This window comes from Vigna unguiculata, chromosome 5, assembly GCF_004118075.2.
Source record: "Vigna unguiculata cultivar IT97K-499-35 chromosome 5, ASM411807v1, whole genome shotgun sequence".
NCBI classification, from domain to species: domain Eukaryota; kingdom Viridiplantae; phylum Streptophyta; class Magnoliopsida; order Fabales; family Fabaceae; genus Vigna; species Vigna unguiculata.
Genome location: NC_040283.1, coordinates 14568239 through 14588603, shown reverse-complemented (window position 1 = coordinate 14588603; position 20365 = coordinate 14568239). Strand labels below are relative to the sequence as shown.

General features: G+C 30.5%; 1 protein-coding gene across 1 annotated transcript; it reads right to left on the bottom strand.

Moving 5' to 3' along the window:
* Positions 1 to 968: 968 nt before the first annotated feature.
* On the bottom strand, positions 969 to 3662 carry LOC114184810 (putative receptor protein kinase ZmPK1). The gene has a single exon (XM_028072119.1). It carries the CDS (start codon positions 3479 to 3481, stop codon positions 1103 to 1105), a length of 2379 nt encoding a protein of 792 aa, XP_027927920.1. The 5' UTR covers positions 3482 to 3662; the 3' UTR covers positions 969 to 1102.
* Positions 3663 to 20365: the final 16703 nt, after the last annotated feature.

Here is a 20365-nt window from a genome sequence, read left to right as displayed (position 1 = left end):
ATATATATATATATATATATATATATATATATATATATATATATATATATATATATATAAACTTTATATTAATGTAATTAAAATATTGTTATTTTGTGTTTATTTTATTTTTCGGTGACACCACCCAATAATTATGTGTTTACGGACAAATGTGATGTACATGGATGTTAACAAATTGCATGATTTAATTAACAAGTTGTGCTCTTTGACCTGATTCTTTTGAAGTGGTTAGGAAGCATAATTGTGTACAAATAAGACTTTCTGGTTTGAAGGTTCTGTATGTACATGCACAAAACATTTGTATGCATAACTCTAAGTAGAGCTGTCAAAATGGGTTGGTACTCGCGAGTCAATTCAGCTTATCACGAGTTTAGACTGAGTTGGGTTGAAATTATTTTACAATTTTCAGTACGAGCTAATTTTTGACCCGACTCATCTAAAACTTGGCTCATCCGGATTGAACCCGTGGTGAGCTAAGTTGGCTCACCAACTCCTAGATAAAAGGGTCACACAAGTATTTTTTATTTTTTTTATTAAGTTGGACTTTACATTTGGGTCATGTTAGGTTGTTTTTTTATCCAACACATAAATAATTTGTATTTTTTTTATTTTGGTTTGTATTTAGATTTTAATTAGAATTACAATTTAGTTTTGAGTGAAAAAAATAAAAAAATTATATTTTTTTAATTAAGTGAACCTGTGAGCCAACCTGTTTAACCCACCAACCCGTGATGGACTGGTCGGGTTCGAATTTTTTTGGCTCGCTAAAAAGTGAGACGGGCTGGATTGACTCACTAAATCATCAACCCGTGATAGATCGAGTCGGGTCGGGTCAGATTACCCATTTTGACAGCTCTAACTCTCAGACATCATCATAACAATGGTTGAAATATCAATACATATTAAAAAAAAAAACAATTCATGTACACCTTCTTTCATTAACACTTAATATGTATTGAGAAAAAGATTTAAAATGATAGATTTATAGGTTATATAATGTGATAAGAAGAGAAAAATAGAAAAAAAACAAGGATATTACAAATGTAGATAAAATGAAGATGTATATGTAATCTTGAAGAATTAACGTGGTGGCACACCATTATTAAGACTTTGGATTATTTTCATGGGTTTGAAGCATTTCGACAACTTGACTCATGGTGGGTCTCAAATCTTTGCTTTCCTCAACACAAGCCAAAGCCACTCTAACCAAAAGGTCCATCTTAAATTTATTGTAGTTTGTTTCAATTGCAGGATCAATGATTTGTTCCAGCCAAGAGGAGTAGGTACCAGTCTTTTTCTCTTTCACCCATGTTACCAACCTTCCATTATATGATTCTTCTCCATCAATGCTTTGAACACCAATTGTTGGACTTTTTCCAGTTACCATCTCCAGAAGAACAATTCCGTAGCTGTAAACATCCACTTTGGAAGTGATTGCTAAATTGTAAACCCACTCAGGTGCCATGTACCCTCTTGTTCCTCTTATCATTGAAAACCTTGAACTGTTGTTCAGGTTGTTCCTGTTCAGTAGCTTCGACAGGCCAAAATCTGCTACCTTCGGTTGATAATTAGCATCAAGAAGTATGTTCTGTGGCTTTATATCACAGTGCAAAATCCACTCCAAGCATTCTTCATGCAGATATGCCAGAACTCTTGCTGTTCCAAGAGCAATGTTGTATCTCTTACTCCAATCAAGAGTGTTGGATGAGAGATTCTCTGCCAAAGAACCATTCTCCATATACTCATACACCAATAATCTATGCTTTCCCTCAGCACAATATCCCCACATTTCGATCAAGTTCATGTGGTTAAGCCTTCCAATGATGCTCACTTCAGCAAGGAATTCTCCTTCTCCTTGTTTAGCTTCATTCAGTCTCTTGATTGCTGCATGTCTTTCATCTGATAAAATACCTTTGTACACAACCCCTCCTCCACCCCTTCCAATCTCTTCACTGAACCCCTTTGTCGCCTTCTTCAACTCTGAATAACTATATTTTCTGATTCCCACTGCAGCAACATGGTACCCTTTTTGATCTGCACTAGACTTTTGTCGCGTCCTAATCAAGAAACCCCAAACCATGGAAAGGCAAATCAATTCTAAAGCTCCAACTGCGGTAGCAAACCACAAAAAGAATCTCAAATAACGATTTTCTGGCTTTGTAACATAGCCCTTTTGAAGATGCACCAAACAAACATGATCATCTGCTCTCACAGATTCCACCTTGGAGAAGTTATTTCCTTTTGGCAGTCTCAGTGAAATTGTTCCATTAAATCCTGGTGAACTCCTTCCATTCCGCAACTGTAACTTTGTGTAGCAGCTAAATCCTTGCCCCTCAGCATATCTATACTGAAACCCTTTGCAGTTACAATCTTGCAAGCATAAATTCAAACAGTTCATGTACGTACTGTTTTCGCGAAAATTATGATCATAGCCATATAACTCAATGCCCTGTATCTCTAAGAAGGTAGACTCAGTTCCACCGCAAGTAAGATCAAACAAGGGTTCACACCCGTATGACCAATCATTACGGTTCTTCATTCTGTACCCCGGTAAACACGAGCATCTCCTTCCCCTCCTAGGATCAAAGCTGCAAGTGCTGTTAACTCCACAAATCCCATGAATGCTGCAAGTATCAAATATGAATTGCCAGGAAACGTACCATTTCCTTGAAACCTCATTTCGAGTGTACATACGGACGTTACCATCAGAGTCCAGTGTTAATCTTCTGGGCATAACCGTGCCGTGATCATACGTGGAAAAAGCATAATTATCTGATGAAATGAAACTGCCAAGAGAATTGAACACTGCGACTCTGCTGCTATTGTAGTTAAATCTTCCAGCTTGCCAGCTGAGTAGCCAAGGTGGAGGCCAGTATGTGCTTGAAACATCAGGGCCATCATAAATGAGACTAAGAACATTATTATCGTCAAATAGCAGCTTATAGAAGCCAGATGAATGATTTGTGAAGCTTCTTGAAGACACAAGTTGCGTGAATCTGGTAAGAGGTTGACCAGGAAGCAGAGTATCCGTTGGGAAATCAAAACTTTGCCACAAAATGATTCCTTGGGGATCATCTAGCACAAGATTACCAACATCTTGGAGATGCAACCTTACTGGGGCATGTGAAGCTGTGTTTGATGACCAAGTAGTGATTTGGCCAGCATCAACCAAGACGATGTTACCACTGTTCAAAAGAGAAAGCTTTGAGAGCTTCCCATTTACGGGTTGATCACGGCTTGCCATCCAAACCACAGTGGTGGGGTTGTGAGTGTGAGGGTCGTTGAACCATATGGCGAAGGAGAAGGCATTTTCGCCAACTTGAAAGAAACCAGCACAGAACATTTTATTAGGTGAGAGAATAATGTCTTGTGCATGTTTCTCCACAGATAGAGAGGACCCCTTGTTCAACGAGAATAGGGAAGATGAAAATTGGAACGAAAGAGGCAAGAGAAGGAGAAAGAGTGAGATTGAGAAACCCATGATCGAACTGAACTGCTTCAGAGACCAAGTTCTTGATGATTTATGAGAATGTGAATGATGCTGCGGTTTATATGTAAAGAACTGGCAGAATGTTCGCTTGCACAAACCGTACTGTTCTGTTTTTTATTGGACATGTATTTAGGAAGATGTATTCATGTGTGACAGGAAGACTATTTTCGGAAAAGAAATTGTACACGCTCTCTTATCTGTAGAACATGTGGTCGGAAAGGAAAATAAAGGATGCTGATGGATTTTTTTAAAAATATAAATGGATGAAGGAAATCAATGACAAACTATATATAAAATAATGTAAACATTAAGGAACAAAAGAATATAAAACTTTTGTGCATATGTGATGATTTAAATATTAAAAATAAAATAACAACATGCCATTTGGTAAATTTTAGCCGCCAAGTCGTAATCCATTAGAAAGTCATTATCCGTTAGAAACAGTAATAGTTGACACGTCTATGAATAAAAAGGCTATATAATAATTGGTGTAAAATATACAGTGTGAACTTTTGTCACACCTGCTTTCATAAATGAAAATTAGTCCATTAATTTGACCCAATTTATGGGTTGGGTCCCAAGATATATGGAGTATGTTGAAAAGCAGTTCATATGACAGAAACTAACGTAAGAAAAAGGTCATAAGACTAAAATGCTCAAAAATGGTTTATAAAGTATTTTCTACAAGAGAAAACACATTAACCAATTTTTAAAGTAATTTTTTTTTCTTAAAAATTAAAATAAAAGGTTACTCAAAATTTTGTTCGAGGTATAAGGTTGACCTAGTGATAAAAATTGAAAAGGAGGATGAAACAAGTTATGAGTTCAACTTCTCCTATTAACATTTGGGAGATATAATGTTGGTTTGAAGGGTTTAAAAGGAACGGTGAGAGAGATTTTGGGTTCAACTTTTTCACTAACAAAAATTATAACAACTAACATTTATCGATAAAAAAAACTCAAAAGTGTTATATATATCAAAAAGATTTACTCAATCCAAATTAGAGGTGTCAAAATGAATCACCAATGCAGAAAAGGTAATTGAAAACGGTTATTTTTGCTATTTTGTCTCGATTTGAGAACCAAGGCATATAAGGCCGAGGCAAAAAAGGGTCAGCTTTTAGTGAGAAATTCACCTCGGTGTTACCCGAGGCAAAAATTCACCTTTCTGCCTCAGTTTTAATGAGAACCGAGGCCATATACCCTCCTTTCTGCCTCAGTTCTAATGAGAACCGAGGCCATTTGTCTTGATAACTTTTTAAATAAAATTTTTGTTTTTGGATATTCCCAAATTCTTTAACCTGCATATTTTTTTAGAAAACCAAACTAGTCAAACCAGAAACAAAACTATACATTTTATGAAACATGACATCATCCACAATCCAAATACATTTGAAAGTGTCTTGTAACAACAAGTCAATATCTTAATCAATACTATTGTACATCTGAATTATAAATTTGACACATGCTATCCTATCAAACTTTATGGATTTCGCGATAATTGGTGCAGTACTCTTGAATGTCTGCAAAATAAGAAATTAACTTGAGCAAATAATTAATCACATATACATACAATAAAACTAATACATAATAGACTATAAATTCATAGACTCATATTACAAAAATAAGAACCTGGGAGCGTGAAAAGCAAAGCGAATGAAATTGGGAGGATGCAACGATACTCATGTTCTAGAAAGTTACACAGTCCCACCACAATGCAACAATACTTGATAAAGAAAACAACCATAAAAACACAACAATAAAAAATAGGAGAAAAAAAATAAAAACCAAAAAATCCCAACAAAATGCAAAACAACAACCCAAATCGCAAAAACAATTATACAAAACGCGAAATAAAAAAAAAGGGGAATTGCGTAATTTTTTGAATTTCAACTAACCACCACACGTAGGGAGAACATGACAGAGCGCGACGGTGGCTTGCTGGAACAGGAGCAACGGTGGCGCGAGAGACTAACAAACAATGGAGAAGCTTTGTTTGGAGAAAACGAAGAGTTGTTGATGGCGTGGAATGGTGGCACAACAAAGGCTGGCGCGGTGGCTGCGTGGGACAAACCAACAGCTACTATGGAACCCAAATGACCACAACAACGTGGAAGGAGGCTCGAGGATGGCTGACGACGTGAATGGAGGTTGGACAATGACCGTTGTGGACAGCTGCGGCACGTTCAGATGAGAGAAAACATGAATGTTGCATTGTAGAAGACGAAGAACAGTGCATTTGCGTTTTGAATCCCTAACTTGGTATATTGCCTCAGTTCAATTTTTAACTGAGGTAAAATAGTGATTTTTGGCCTCGGTTCAATTTTAACCAAGGTAAAACAGTGATTTTTGGCCTCAGTTCAATTATAACCACAGCCAAATGTGACTCTTCCAGTTAATTTTTTGCTTCAGGTCAGGGAAACCGAAGCCTAAAAGGCTTTATGGAAGCGGGTTTACTGCAACCGAGGCAGAAAAGTAGATTCTGCTTTGGTTATTGAGGGAACCAAGGCAGAAAAGCTGGCAGGAATTGCAAAAATGCCACCGCGCCATTATATGCTTTGGTTTCCTAATAACCGAGATCTATAACGCGAGTTAAATAGTCAAAACTGCACTAGTGAATCATTGTCATTTAACTAAGTGAAATCAACTAATTAATTGTTATTTTATCTGATTTTATATGATGAATACATATCTTTATGTCAAAGCCACACAATCTATCAAACTCTCTCTTTAATAATAGACTAAAAGACTCCTAGGAACAAATTAATTCTACGTTAAGCAAGGACATATATACATATCTTCAAGCTTCAAGGGTTTGTAAAATCTTCAAGTCTCTTTAAGTCAATAGATCTTATGGGATTAGATGGTTTTAATACTACTATAGATTTATAGAAACCAAACTATAGTTGAAAAAGAAAAAGATAATCTTCAAGTTCTACTAGTACTCAATCTCAAAGGAGAATTTGGAGAGAAAAAATCAATGGTTGTTTCGATTAAAAATGTGGTTAACTATTTTAAGTAATTGATAAATACATTTGGTAAAAAAGCTTATGAAAATAACATAAAAAAGGGTTTAAATGATTTGCATTTTGCTAAAAATGATAATGGCTCATTTACAATGAAGAGCGAGGTGAATTGGTTTTAAAAACCAAACTTTAAAAATTTCTTGAAGACTTGCTAACTAACACATTTACTATTAATATAAAATATATTGAAAACAATATGCAATTTAGAATATGTTATCGATTCATCTAATTATGAACAAAAATATTTAGGAGTTAATTGAAATCTTATTTTAATGTTGTAATGGGTCAAATCCAGCTTATCCGAGGGCTAAGATTTTTCAACCCACTCATTTGGTGAGTTAACAAAAAGAGACTTATTTTAGCAATGAGTTAGGGTTAATATCTGGGTCACTTATCAAATTGACCACTTTATAGATATTATAACTTTGTTTATTTCTTTCTTTATTGCTTGCTTTTAATTTATGTAATTACTTTTAATATTTTTATTTTGATATATATATATATATATATATATATATATATATATATATATATATATATATATATATATATATATATATATATATATATATATATATATATATATATATATGGTGGTTACACAACTTTCATAATGTGTGGATATAGTAATTTAAAAGGGTAATTGATTAATAATATGTTGGATGATATTTTAACTAGGAATGGTAAAATGGGCTAGGTCCAACGAATCAACCGCCATCCTACTAAAAAAAAGACGGGCCAAAACAAAAATTTTAACTTGTCAGCCCACATCGGCCCGACCTCCTCAACTTGTCAAATTGACGAGCCAGCCTGCGAGTTTAACTGGGCCAACCCCATTTTTTTTTAAAATACATGTGGGTTGTAGTGTTAAAAAAAGTGTAGTCCAAACTCTCATCTCTCAAACTAGGGCTCTCATCATCCCTCATCTCACTCTCACACTCATGGCAAACTCATTCACTCAGAGTAAAACCTCACATTGGTGGCAAAGGTACCACTTAGAGCAACTCTTCTTCCCTGCCCTTTAAAACTTCCTCTCTTCTCACTTCCAAAACCCTTCTTCCCTTCCCCCTACTTCGCGCAACATTCCTGCCACTTTGAGCGACTCCGACAACGCTCCTCGTTCTCTTTAGTGATCACGAACCTACTTAAGCTTCAACAACATACAAATGGTGGTTACTTTTGGTTGTGATGAATTTTTAGGTCAGAATTTTTTTGGATTGGGGCATTTACATATTAGGGTTTTTACAAATTGGGATTTTTGAGAATTGAGATTTTTGGATTTTTGTGGTGTTCGTCTTCTTCATTTTTTCAGGTTGTGCTTGTTTACTTCTTAGCCTCTCTCTTTGTGAAATCCCTTGCAGACTACATTAACTCCATCTCCATTTTCTCTGTTATTGGAAACTTAAAAAAAATAGAAAAAAAATTAAAAATGGCGGGTCAGGCCACCAACCTACCTTGTTGCGGGAAATGTTCTATTATTCAACTCGTATGGAGTTGAAATTTTTATAAATGTTGAGGTCATGAACAAAAAGGAAAATGAAGTAGATTTTATGGTTTTAGATGGCTTTACTTTATTATAGATTTATAGGAACCAAATTCTAGTTAAAAAAGAAAAAGACAATCTTCAAGTTCTACTAGTACACAATCTCAAAGGTGAAAGGTGAAATTTGAGAGAAAGGTTCAATGGTTGTTTCGTTGAAAAATGCGGTTGACTATTTTAAGCAATTGATAAATATAGTTGGTGAAAAAACTTATGAAAATGACATAAAACAAGGGTTTAAATGAGGTGCATTTTGCTAAAAATGATACTGGCTAATTCACAATAAGAGACAGGTGAACTGGTTGTAAAAACTGAACTTTAAAAATTAGGTTAACTATGTTTTTGGTTCCTAAATTTAAACAAATTTGGTTTTAGTCTCTCTTTTAAAGTGTGGTCTAGTTAGACCCCTATCCTTTCAAAATTCAGGGTACCAATCCTTAATGACTAACAATTTTAATGGTTTCTTTAACATGACAAACGATAATCTACACGTGCTAAATTATTTAATTTAAAATATATTTTTTTATTTTCCACTTCATCTTCTTCTTCTTCTTTACCCATCCCAACTCTCCACTTTCTTTATGTCCAACACCACCACCTTCCATTCACGACCCACACATACAATCTTCATCTCATCCCTTACATTTCTCACCCACAATTTTGATTTGTTTCAATAGAAAATACCCATTACAAAACATATATTTATCTTCTATCTCAACAAAAAATACCCATTACACCATCCATCCATTATTTTCTTCCTAATGAACTTCACCACATTCATCTTCCATCTATATTTTCATCTTCACACAAACCCACACTAAGGAGAGACAAATTAAACCAAAGCTCCTTCATCATGTACCTTAAGTTCATTGCTGATATAAATACTAACAACATCTAAAAAACCAAAACTTCACCTGCACACTTAACACAACCTAACACATCATCATCATCAAATTTCATAAAATTCACACAATAGAATATTAACAGAAAAATCAACAATCTAAATGCTTGAACCTAAAAACAAAAAAGAAATAATCAAAAGTTGTTTCTGGTAGTGTTGTTGTTGCGGGTTAGAGAATTCGTTTGAACGAAGGATGTACATTGATTGCCCGCGAATGGGATCTAGGAAAAATAAGAAAGCTTCGTGCCGAAGAGAAAAAGGAGAGACAAATATCAGCGATAATGGTTTAGAGTTGCGATAGTGAGGTGGGTGGTAGGTGTTGAAACTTGTTTTGAAAAAGGAAAAACCCTCGTGTGAAATAAGGAGGGAGCGACGTCAACCTTGCTGGCAGGGATTCCGGTCGCATGCTATGTTGGCGGCACTTTCGGTGGTCGTTGATAGCGCCACCGACGCTTCTAGCCGATTTTGGGATAATGTGATGGTTACTAGTCTTAATGTATTTGGAGGGAGAAGAAACTTGTCGGGGATATTTGAGGGGAGAAGCCTTTCGATATGGGTGGATGCTTGAGAACAAGATGGAGATTTGGGGGGAAAGCACTAATTTGAGAAAGAAGAAAATGAAGTGGAAAATAAAAATTTGTTGTTGAAATTAAATAATTTATCACGGTGTCCCAAACAAAATGCTATGTGTGGATTACTGTTTGACATATCAAAGAAACACTAAATATCAAAGAAAACACTAACGTTGTTAGTCATTGAGGAATGATTTCATGAATTTTGAAAGGATAGAAACCTAATTAAACTAAAATTTGAAAGGGAGACTAAAATCAAAATTGCTTAATAATTTAGGAACTAAAATCATAATTAACCATTAAAAATTTCATGAAAACGGATGACTGAAAAAATTTAGATGTAATTTTTAATAGACCAAATCAATAGCAACAAACATAAAAAGTTAAAAAAATGAAAAAGAATTAACCAAAGAAGTTTTTATACTTCTCCAATTCTAGATGAATCTACATCTAGTCTAATGCAAACAACCTTAGTTGTATTTTTCACTAATTCTTAAATAAAGTATGATTATAAAATCCTCCTATGTCACTGGACCAATAATATAGAAAAAACCTCCTGAAAAACTTTTCAAGAAGAAAAGTGTTGAAACTAGATGATACGAATCCCATTAGACCAAAGCTCTAACTGGTTTTCTGATTATAATTTGATCATAACAAAATTTATAAAGTAATGAAGATATATGTTAATGTGTTTAACATATTATAGTCTTGTAGAAAAAGGCTTTCATGTTGCTAAACTTTTGTTTATTAAGTCACTTGTAAGGAATAGACGAAAATAGGATATCATTTTACACGTCTTTGACTAGCATGTCTGTTAATACTTTGATATATTGCTCACATATTTTTTCTCTATTTTAAATATTTTGCTTGAATATGATTCATGTGCTAACAACGATCATAATACCTAAGATTAAAATTATTTAAATGCTTATATAAGGTAAAAATATTTTAAGGAAAACAATTTTAAAAAAACCCTAGAAATGTCTTATAAATAGGGCATAAATAATAATAAAATAACTCTAGTGATGATTAATTGAGGAGAAATTAATAGTTAAACAGGTGAAAAATTTCTTTCATCACCTTCATTATTCTCTATCATATCAGTACATTTTTTTTTTTCCTTTTTCTAGGATTTTTCTCTAACTTTCTTATTCCTCTAAACTCTGTGTCTTTCATAATCTGATTAGAGCTTTATGGTAGCTGGAAAGATAAATATAATTTTTAACCAATTAGTTTTTCAACAAGAGTAAGTTCTAATCTATTCTAAGGATTTCTTATTTTCTTCCTCTTCTTTTCGATTTGTAATCAATCTTGGTAAGATTAGTTAAGAAAAGTAATCCTCTTAACTTTGTTATGCTTATACTAAAATTTTATTAAGTTTGAATATTTTGCTTTAGGTCTTTAGATTTTTAGTAATTTTTTACTTGGGAGTTACTTTAAAACCAGAAATTACAGGTAATGAAAAATGTTTATATTTTTTTATATAGAATCCTAGGATCAGTGGCGGAGCATAGCAGAGACAGTGAGGGCCACGACCCCAAAACTTTTTCATTCTTTTAACTTTTTAATTTTTTTTAAAGTTATATATGTTTAAAATTTGTTAATTATTTATTTTAAATTTTTTTAAATATATATCTTTTTAAATTAGAAAATAGTATATTAAAAAGTTAATAAAAAGAAAATTAAGTTTTTTTTTATTTCTATTATAGAGTATAACATTTAATGTTAATAAATTGTAAAATATAAAATCAAATATAATAAAAAAAATTATTAAGATAATTTTTATTTTGTATTCTAATTGTCTTTTTAGTTTTTCACATGTTATATTTATCGCCCATCTTTACCTAATTTCATTTTGTTATATTACGAAGAAACAAAAAAAGTTAAGAAAAAAATTATTATCTCTGTTCTCATTTTTTATATCTTTACCTTCCATTCTTAAAAAAATAAAAAAAGTAATTTTCTCCGGTTGGTAATGAAATACGTTTAATATTTACCACTATCTTTTTATCTCATGACCCTTTTGTATATATATATTTTTTATAGACAATTTTTAATTGTAACTTGTTTATCATAATTTTTTAGTAATTATGTCTCTCAATTATTAGTTATATTATGATAAATTATTTTTTAGTCTTAAACTTATTTTTTAAATAGGTATATTAATGAAAAACAAAAGAATAAATTCATTTTTTAAAATTGATAAAAAATGAGTGAAGATTAAAACATGACAATATGGTTCAAAATCGCATACATACGATAGACAATCTGTTAGATAGTGTAGTTTGTTTTATATTTATAATTATACTAAAGTATTATTCATTTTCATTGAATGAGTGATAATAATATTAAATATATAAATTTTAAGTATATTATTTTGGCTCCCCCATAAATTTTGATCAAGATCCGCCACTGCCTAGGATAGATAATTTTGTTGAGGGTGACTTGATCACAATAGGGTTAAGTATGTTTTTAGTCCTTAAACTTTGGTCTAAAATTGGAATTCGTCCCTGGTCGAAATTTTGATAAATTTCGGTCTCTAAACTTTAAAAATGAATGAATATAGTCCTTTTAACCCAATTTTGTTAACTTTTTTTTTTAGGTTTCGAACACATTTCTTAGTAAATATTGGAGTTGTTTACACATTCTCAACTCAATATTTACTGAGAAATGTATTTGAAACCTAAAAAAAAGTTAATAAAATTGGGTTAAAAGGACTATATTTATTCATTTTTAAAGTTTAGGGACCAAAATTTATTAAAGTTTCGATGAGGGACAAATTCCAATTTTGGATTAAAGTTCAGAGACTAAAAACATACTTAACCCATTACAATATCTTAAATTTTATGCAAGGATTATGTTTTGTATGAAACAACTTGAATGTTTGAAATTGAGGGGGATGCTATTTGAGTTTTTCGTTAATACAACATTGTTTTAAAATGATTTGAAAATATACTCTATTTGAAATGTTGATATAGTGATTAGGTTGTGCATATTAAAGTATGGATTTTCTTAAACTAGGTTTTGAATATGATTTAAATGAGTATATATATATATATATATATATATATATATATATATATATATATATATATATATATATAACATGTTGAATTGAATGATTAAAGGATTATATTTTAGCCTATGGTTGTATTGATAATTTTGAGTTTGTTTAAAAGTTGTTTTTGTTAAAATGATTTGGAATACAAATTTTGGAAAATGTATTTGGTTTTGAAAATATATTCCGGCTCTCGACTAGATTGTAAAGCCAAAATATTTTCTTTTGTCTCTTTAATAGATTTAATATGAATGTTAAATATAAATGTAAATAGAATACTAATTTGTATATTTAATCGATTCACTACAGAAAATATTATTTCTATTAGCGGTGCATTTTTAGCGGTCTTATTATACCGTTACAAATCAACAAAAATTCTATCAATTATCCAAACCGCTACAAATTTTAAAACTTTAGGTTTAAACAATGAATTTGTGTTTCATTCAGCAGCGTATTCTTCTCAACAACTCAGCACCTTTTCTCTCTTTTTCTTTTTCTCTAAAAATCACGATTATTTCTTCCTCATCCCCCACCAATCAACGCTCCTCCAGCGGCGAAGAGGTACCTCTCCATCTAGCGACAACATCGTTTTTCTCTTCACCAGCGACGAGGAACTTGCATCCCTAGCCAACAATGTCTTATCTTTCTTTGCGCCGGCGACGACAAACTCCCAACCCTAGCCGGAGGCGTCTTCTCTTTCTCTACACCGACGACGATGAGGAACTTGTAGTAGTGGTCCTCTCTAGTAGTGAGTCCTCTTTTTTTCTTCATCAACTTCATAACAGGGTACCATTCTTATATGATTTTGGTTCATATGTTGTAATCATTTTTTGTCTCGCATTGTTGTTTGGTCATTGCTTTAATCTTTTACTTCAATGATCATACTGAGTACTTGAAAAACGTTGCTGCTATGAATTTTTCATTACTCATTGTTCTACCCCAAGTATTGGCTAAATTCATATTTAGTTTGTATTTTGGATGAAAGATTTATATTATTTTGATCTTATTTTTTCTTACTAAATTGTTTTTATATTTCCCTTGCACTTATTTTGCCTTACGTAGACACAAAACTTGAATGTAAAGGCTTTGGGAATAGTCAACAAAATAAACTGGCCACTTTATAAGAATATTTCCATGGCTTCATCAGGAAAAGTTGTAAGTATTTTCTTTTGAACTCGTTTGCTCTAAATTTATATTTATTATATAACTTACAGAAAGAAGAAATTTAAATCTATTTGTCAAAAAAACCCAAGTTTGTCAAACTTAAGATTCTTTGTAGATGGCCAAAGTGTCTAGGACATGAACATTTTGAAATGCTTGAGCAAAAAGGTTCCTTAACTTCATTTATAATGGTACAGTATTTGAAGGGAGTAATTAAAAGTTACAAGATCCCTTGATCGTAGAAAAGAAAAATAAATCAGATTTGAATCTGAAATAAATGAAAAAATTGTAGAAAATGTTGGACAAATTTGGATAACTGAATCGAATCCCACACTAGTACATGTATAGCAGGGTTTTATCAAAGTCATTAGTAAAATTAATGTCAATCAATAGACATATTAGTATGAGCATTAATATATCTATCAATGTCTTATGATTCTGTTATTGGTTGATTTAACCTTTGAATCTTGTACTCATATACATCAACTATTAGTTGCCCCAACTGATTATGCATACTTTGTATTGCGACATTCATCATTTGATTCATTATAGCATAATGCTCAATCAACATTTTCATAAGCTTTTCTAAAGTAGCCTCTCTAACTATTTCATTCATTAGTTGACTTAAATCATCAAACATTTGTTCTACTCTAATAGCCAACTTTAGAAGCTCATCCTTCATATTGTGGTGAAGTGTTCTAAATTTTACAATTTTAGAAAATCTTGGATGGAATTGGAGGGTGGTATTTGTAGTAAGAACTAATTCTACAAATTTGTTGTTACTTGCATTCTCCATCATGTCGCAAAGTATTATCTCATTTTATACCACTCTTGCTCAATATTTTGCATCATTGATAAGCTTGCTGTGACGCCCTGACTATTATGTAAATAATTATTATTTGATAAAAGATGGAATAAATTTTTCTTTTGTACAATAATATTTTCGTTGAGAGAACACAAACAATAACATAACTTCATATATATATATATATATATATATATATATATATATATATATGTCAATAGTTTACATCTCTATAATTGTTCATGAAATATTACAAAAATATGTATTTTGTATAATCTGAATACAAGATTATATATATTTTTAATATCTCTTAAAGGTATTAATATAAATTATCCACGAGTCAATCTTTAAAAGATTTTCCAATTTCTTGAACAGCTTTCACTGAGTAGGTTCCTCTTCTACTATACAACAGATACATATAAAAGAGAAATATGAAAGGAGTGAGGTCTTTTTAAGCTTTAAATATTAATCTTAATAAACTCAATAAACAATACACACACTCGGGGCCTAGAATTTGACTTACAACCACAAGACTCAATTTCATCTTATAAGACATATGGATCCATATTCCACTTTTGATGATCCACTATGAACATCAAAAGCTATTTTGGGAAATGATTAGGTAGTTGGGATTTCTCTTAAAAACATTAGTACAATCATAATTATTTTTTTCTCGAGAATATTAGTCATTTATAAGCCCATAAAAGAGATGTATACTCACTGCCTAAATTGGCGATGCCGAACAATCAGATAGTCCCAAGTTTAGCCTATGAATATCGTAGTTCAGGGTGCTATTCTGAACTATTTAGATACTTACCTACTTGGTAAAATTTCCTTAAACCCATCATGGTCCCTGCCTTTCATCACACTTGTACCAAACTATGACTTTCCAAATACAAACACTCAAACATTGGTTATCTCAACTTATTGAAACCATACTTAAGTTTCTTTGTTGACTGAGATACTCTTGGACATATTGAAAGGTCATAAAATGTGATGACTATCAAGTTATGTCATTCTTGACCAAAAATATATATACACCATACATAAATAATATAAAATAACAATAAAACATATCAATAACTTTCTTTTATCCAAACTCACTGCATAAAATAATATCTACTTTACTTTATTTTTATATTTTTCAAATTATAAAATAATGATAAAACAAAATAAGAATCAAATCAAGACTTTAAATATTTAAATATATACAAATTAGAATGTTATAAAATAAAATAAATTATAAATTAACATAAGGACCCATATAAAACTAGAGATAAATGAAATGAACAAATAGAACCAATATGTAACTAGAGATAAATTACCAAAATAAATAAACAAGACTAGTGCATAACTGGAGACAAATAAAATAAAATAAATATAAACATGACTAGTGCATAACTAAAGGTAAACTAAAATAAAATAATTAGATAGGACCAATGCGTAGTTAGATATAGATTAAATAATATAAATATAAATAAATAAAGAAGATAACAATTGAATGAAAGCAAATAAATTCAAAATAAATCAAAGATAATTATAACATACATGAGTTTATCAAGATTAATATAAGAAGAGCTTAATCTCACTCTGCCCTTATCTTAATAGTTGAGGGGACACATTAACAATACTTCTATAAGAATAAGATCTCTTTCAAATCTTCCATTCCAACTTTCTCTCTCTTCCTCTCTCTTTATATGTATTTATATCTTTTCTTCTTTCTTTCTCACTTAACTCACATTCCACTACTAAAAAAATTCATATTTCCTACTAATTTTGTTTTGATTTTTTTTTTTGTAGGAAATACTTATAAATTTTGTTATGAAAAAAATTTTGTAGGAAATTACTACCATTTTTTTTGCAAAATATTTTGTATAAAACACTTTTCACAACAAATTTTGTAGGAAATACTTACGAATTTTATAGTTTTGTAGGAAATAATTACACACGAAGAAATTACCTGCCAATTAAGATTCTTATAAGAAATAGTATAAAAAAAGTCTTTTCTTGCAAATATTTTTAATAAAATTGCAAGAAAAATTCCATGTAATATGAGAATTTTTAGTAGTGTTCACTCTTTCTACATTTCTTCTTCCATGTATTTATAAGCTATGATAAGATTCCTTTCATTAATGAAAGCTAAGCCAAAATTTTCCAAAGTAATCCATGTGTATTAAATGTAGTACATGTGCATTAACTCATCTTATCTCATAGTCTTATATCTTTCTTTCTTTCTCTTCTTACTTTTGCACCTTCCTATCACATTCATACATATTTACAAGTTAAAGTTTGTAAGGAGTCATCACATGTGCATTAAATTGATGTTTATTCTTTTTAATCTCCTTATCTTCTTTCTTTTTCTTTTCTTTGTTTTCTTTTTGTTTTTCTTATCTCCTTGTCTACTTATGTTCTCACTTTTATTATTATTATTATTATTTTTTTCACTTAGTTATAGTATTTCTTAAAACTAGATTTATTTTTAAATGTTCAAACTATATCTAGATACAATACAAAACATAGTAAAAATACAAAATTTTCTAACTCTTACTTTTAAAGTAAGGATAAAGTAAATAATACAGTTTATTAAAATTAGAGATGTTACACTTGCAGCCTTTCATCTATGGCCTCTAGTGTCTCTTTCACTCCATCCATTAATATCACAACTTCCATATAAGATGGTCCATTAGGTACATATTGTTGTTGTTGAGAATTAAATGAAACATATGATCGTTGGGATGGATACTCATAATACGGTTTGTTGTTCATCATATGATGGTTGTTGTGGATGGTAATCATAGTTCATTTGAAAATCACACTATTGATTATTTTCATATGAAAAATTATTTTTCATTTTTAAAAGAGATTTTTTGAAAGCAAATAAGTTGAGAGGTTGTTGAGTAGACTTCTAATAAAGAGATATGTGTCTCAATTGACAAATTAAGTACCTTATCTTTCCTTAGCTAAAGTGTTCCCTAACTAGTTTTACAAATTTACTAACAAAATTCCTCAAACAAAAATTTTGATTAAAAATTATAAATACAAAATTAAAATAACAAAATAAAATAAATAAAAATCAAATGTTAGGAGAAATGGAGAGGGAATGTAAGTTATAAACAAAAATAAAATAAAATAAGAACCAAAACGATACAAATTCTACCATATTCCCTGACATTGTGTCAAATTTGATAATGTTGTCGTTCACGTGATATAATTAATACTAAACAAAGCAACTTAGTATTGCGAGGAGAGCATCCAACAAAATAGAAATGGTAAAGTCAACCCTAAGTCGCCTCCCAACAAACACAAAATTAATTTTTAACAAATTAGTTATCATAAAAAACTATACAAAAAGGGTTAGTAATTAAATTAAAAACAATAATAGAAGATAAAGTAAAGTAAAATAAATAAAATATTAAATAATAAATGAAGAAATCTAGGAAAGAAATGAAATTGGACAAGATGAAAGAGATAAAATTAATAATAATGAAAGTAAGATAAAGGGATAAAACAATAATAGGTTTTTACCTTTAATCAAAGTACAATCTTAATTATTGACAAAAACTTATTCAATCACATGAACGTATCTAAATTTAATAAAAGTATAGTCTCAATTAAAACCTTTTAACTCATGTGATTAATGTGCATCTAACCTCAATTACAAAAGACATAGATAAAAATAAATTACAACAATAATAAAAAGAACAAACAAAATTTATTTTATCTAACCTCAGAAGATAGTTAAGAAACTACAACAAAATGTACCCTAGAGGCTTAACACTCAATGGAACGTAAAAAAGAAAACAAGAAGAGAATAGAGGTGGGCGTGAAAGATGGTGGGGAGGAAGAAATTAGGTCCCCCAAAAGGTTCCTATGCTCCCTTTATGTGTTTCCCTAGTCTCTTTATAAAGATATTGGGTTTGGCCTTTTTTTTGTTGTTGTACTCTTCTTTCTGATAGTGTAATCTCCTCCAATTATCTTTTAAATAATCCAATATCTTTTAATATATATTTGATTGTTGTGGAGATCTAAAATAATTTAAGAAAATCTTTCCAGATTCAAAAAGATTTAGCAAATATTATCTTTTGATATTTACTTATATGATTAAATAATAAAATATCTAAAGATATATTTGTCGGATTATCTTTTACCATAAAGATTTCAGTAATCAAAGTCATTTTTGTAGAAAAAGATAGAGAAAATTGCAAGATCCAATTTTTGTTGTTTATATCCTTTTACAGGCTTAGCCACATTCAAATTGGCTCAACCAAACTTCTTCATGCCATGCTTGGCTTGGTGTTTTATGGTTTCGATTATTTGTTATTCTTGGTTTTATATTTAAGGTGCCATAAAGCTTTAACAAATTTATTTTCACACCTCCATGAGCTCAAATTAGCTATAAGTGCAATTGCACTCACACACTTCAAAATATCTAAAGCACATTTATGCAACTAAAATGCTATTTTTAACATATTTTGGTATCTCATGCTCGATAAACCTAATTATAACAAATCCTAATTAAAACAATCGTTTAAAGCCCAAATAACCAATTAAGAATCCATGATTAAAGATTAAATAAGGGCATAAATATGCACTAATGACTTATATTATAACAAATATTTATTTATTTCATTGATAAGATAGACTAACATATGTGGTGAGGAGTTGAGGAAAAAATTTCTTGCATATATATTGTGACGTGTGTAGATGTGCAACTTGAGTTGTAATAAATTGGACCTAATATATTGCTCTTAAGTTTTATTTTTAATATAAGTTTTGGTTTAGATTTGAGGATAGTCACTGATAAGACATCTCTTCTTATAGGCGTCAATTCATATTCTATTAGTTGAATATCGTTTGGTGTGTGTGTGTGTGTGCATGTGTGTGTGTGTGTTTATGTTTGTGCGTATTTGTGTTTGTGCTTATGTGTTTGTGTGTGTTTGTATGTGTCTGTGTCTACGTTTATATGTTTGTGTGTTCAAGTGTGTGTGTGTGTGTGTGTTTGTGTTTGTGTCGATGTTTGTGTGTCTATGTTTGTGTGTCTGTGTTTGTGTCTATATATACTTATAAATGAATATTTAAAGCATATTTAATCATATAAGTATTTTCTAAGCTTTTAACTGATTAAAATTAATATTTTTAATTGGATAAATTAAAATAATAATTATATTTACATGTTAAATTATTTTATTATCATAAAAATTGGAACTTAGTTTGACAATGTTAATGATTTAAATTATAATAATATTGTATATTTATATTTTTGCAAAAATATAATATAAAAAATTTAATCTGTTTAATTGTTTTAATTGAACAAAAAAAATAAAATTCAGTGAGTGAGGGGCGGGTTGACACTTCTTTAGTCCACCAGTTTGTCGGGTTAAACAAGTGAGACTAAATCAAGCTGGCTTATTAAAAATACCAATCCGACCCAATTGTATTGATGTTTATGTATATATTTGTGTCCTTGTATATTTGTGCATGTGCATGCATCCGCTGCATGATTGTTGCGTTAATTGTTATATGCAAAATAAGAATGAAAAAGGAAACATAAAAATAGTTTTACACGTTTTAAAAGGTATATTAAAAAAAATAAAATGTATACATTAAGAAGTAAGCTCTTCATATGGTTAAAATATATAATATTTCATATATTAGTAATAAATCAAACTGCTGTATAAGTCATCAAAATGTGAGTCTAAAACATGTATTATATGTTTATTTTTCCCGAGACTTGGACTAATAAGTTAGTTGTTAAGAAATTTTCAGGTCAATCAATTCCAAAAGGAAAGGCTATAAAGATAAAACTTTAAAA

Excerpts from the sequence above, each read along its gene's own strand:
- LOC114184810 (XM_028072119.1), bottom strand. The coding sequence starts at position 3,481 with ATGGGTTTCTCAATCTCACTCTTTCTCCTTCTCTTGCCTCTTTCGTTC.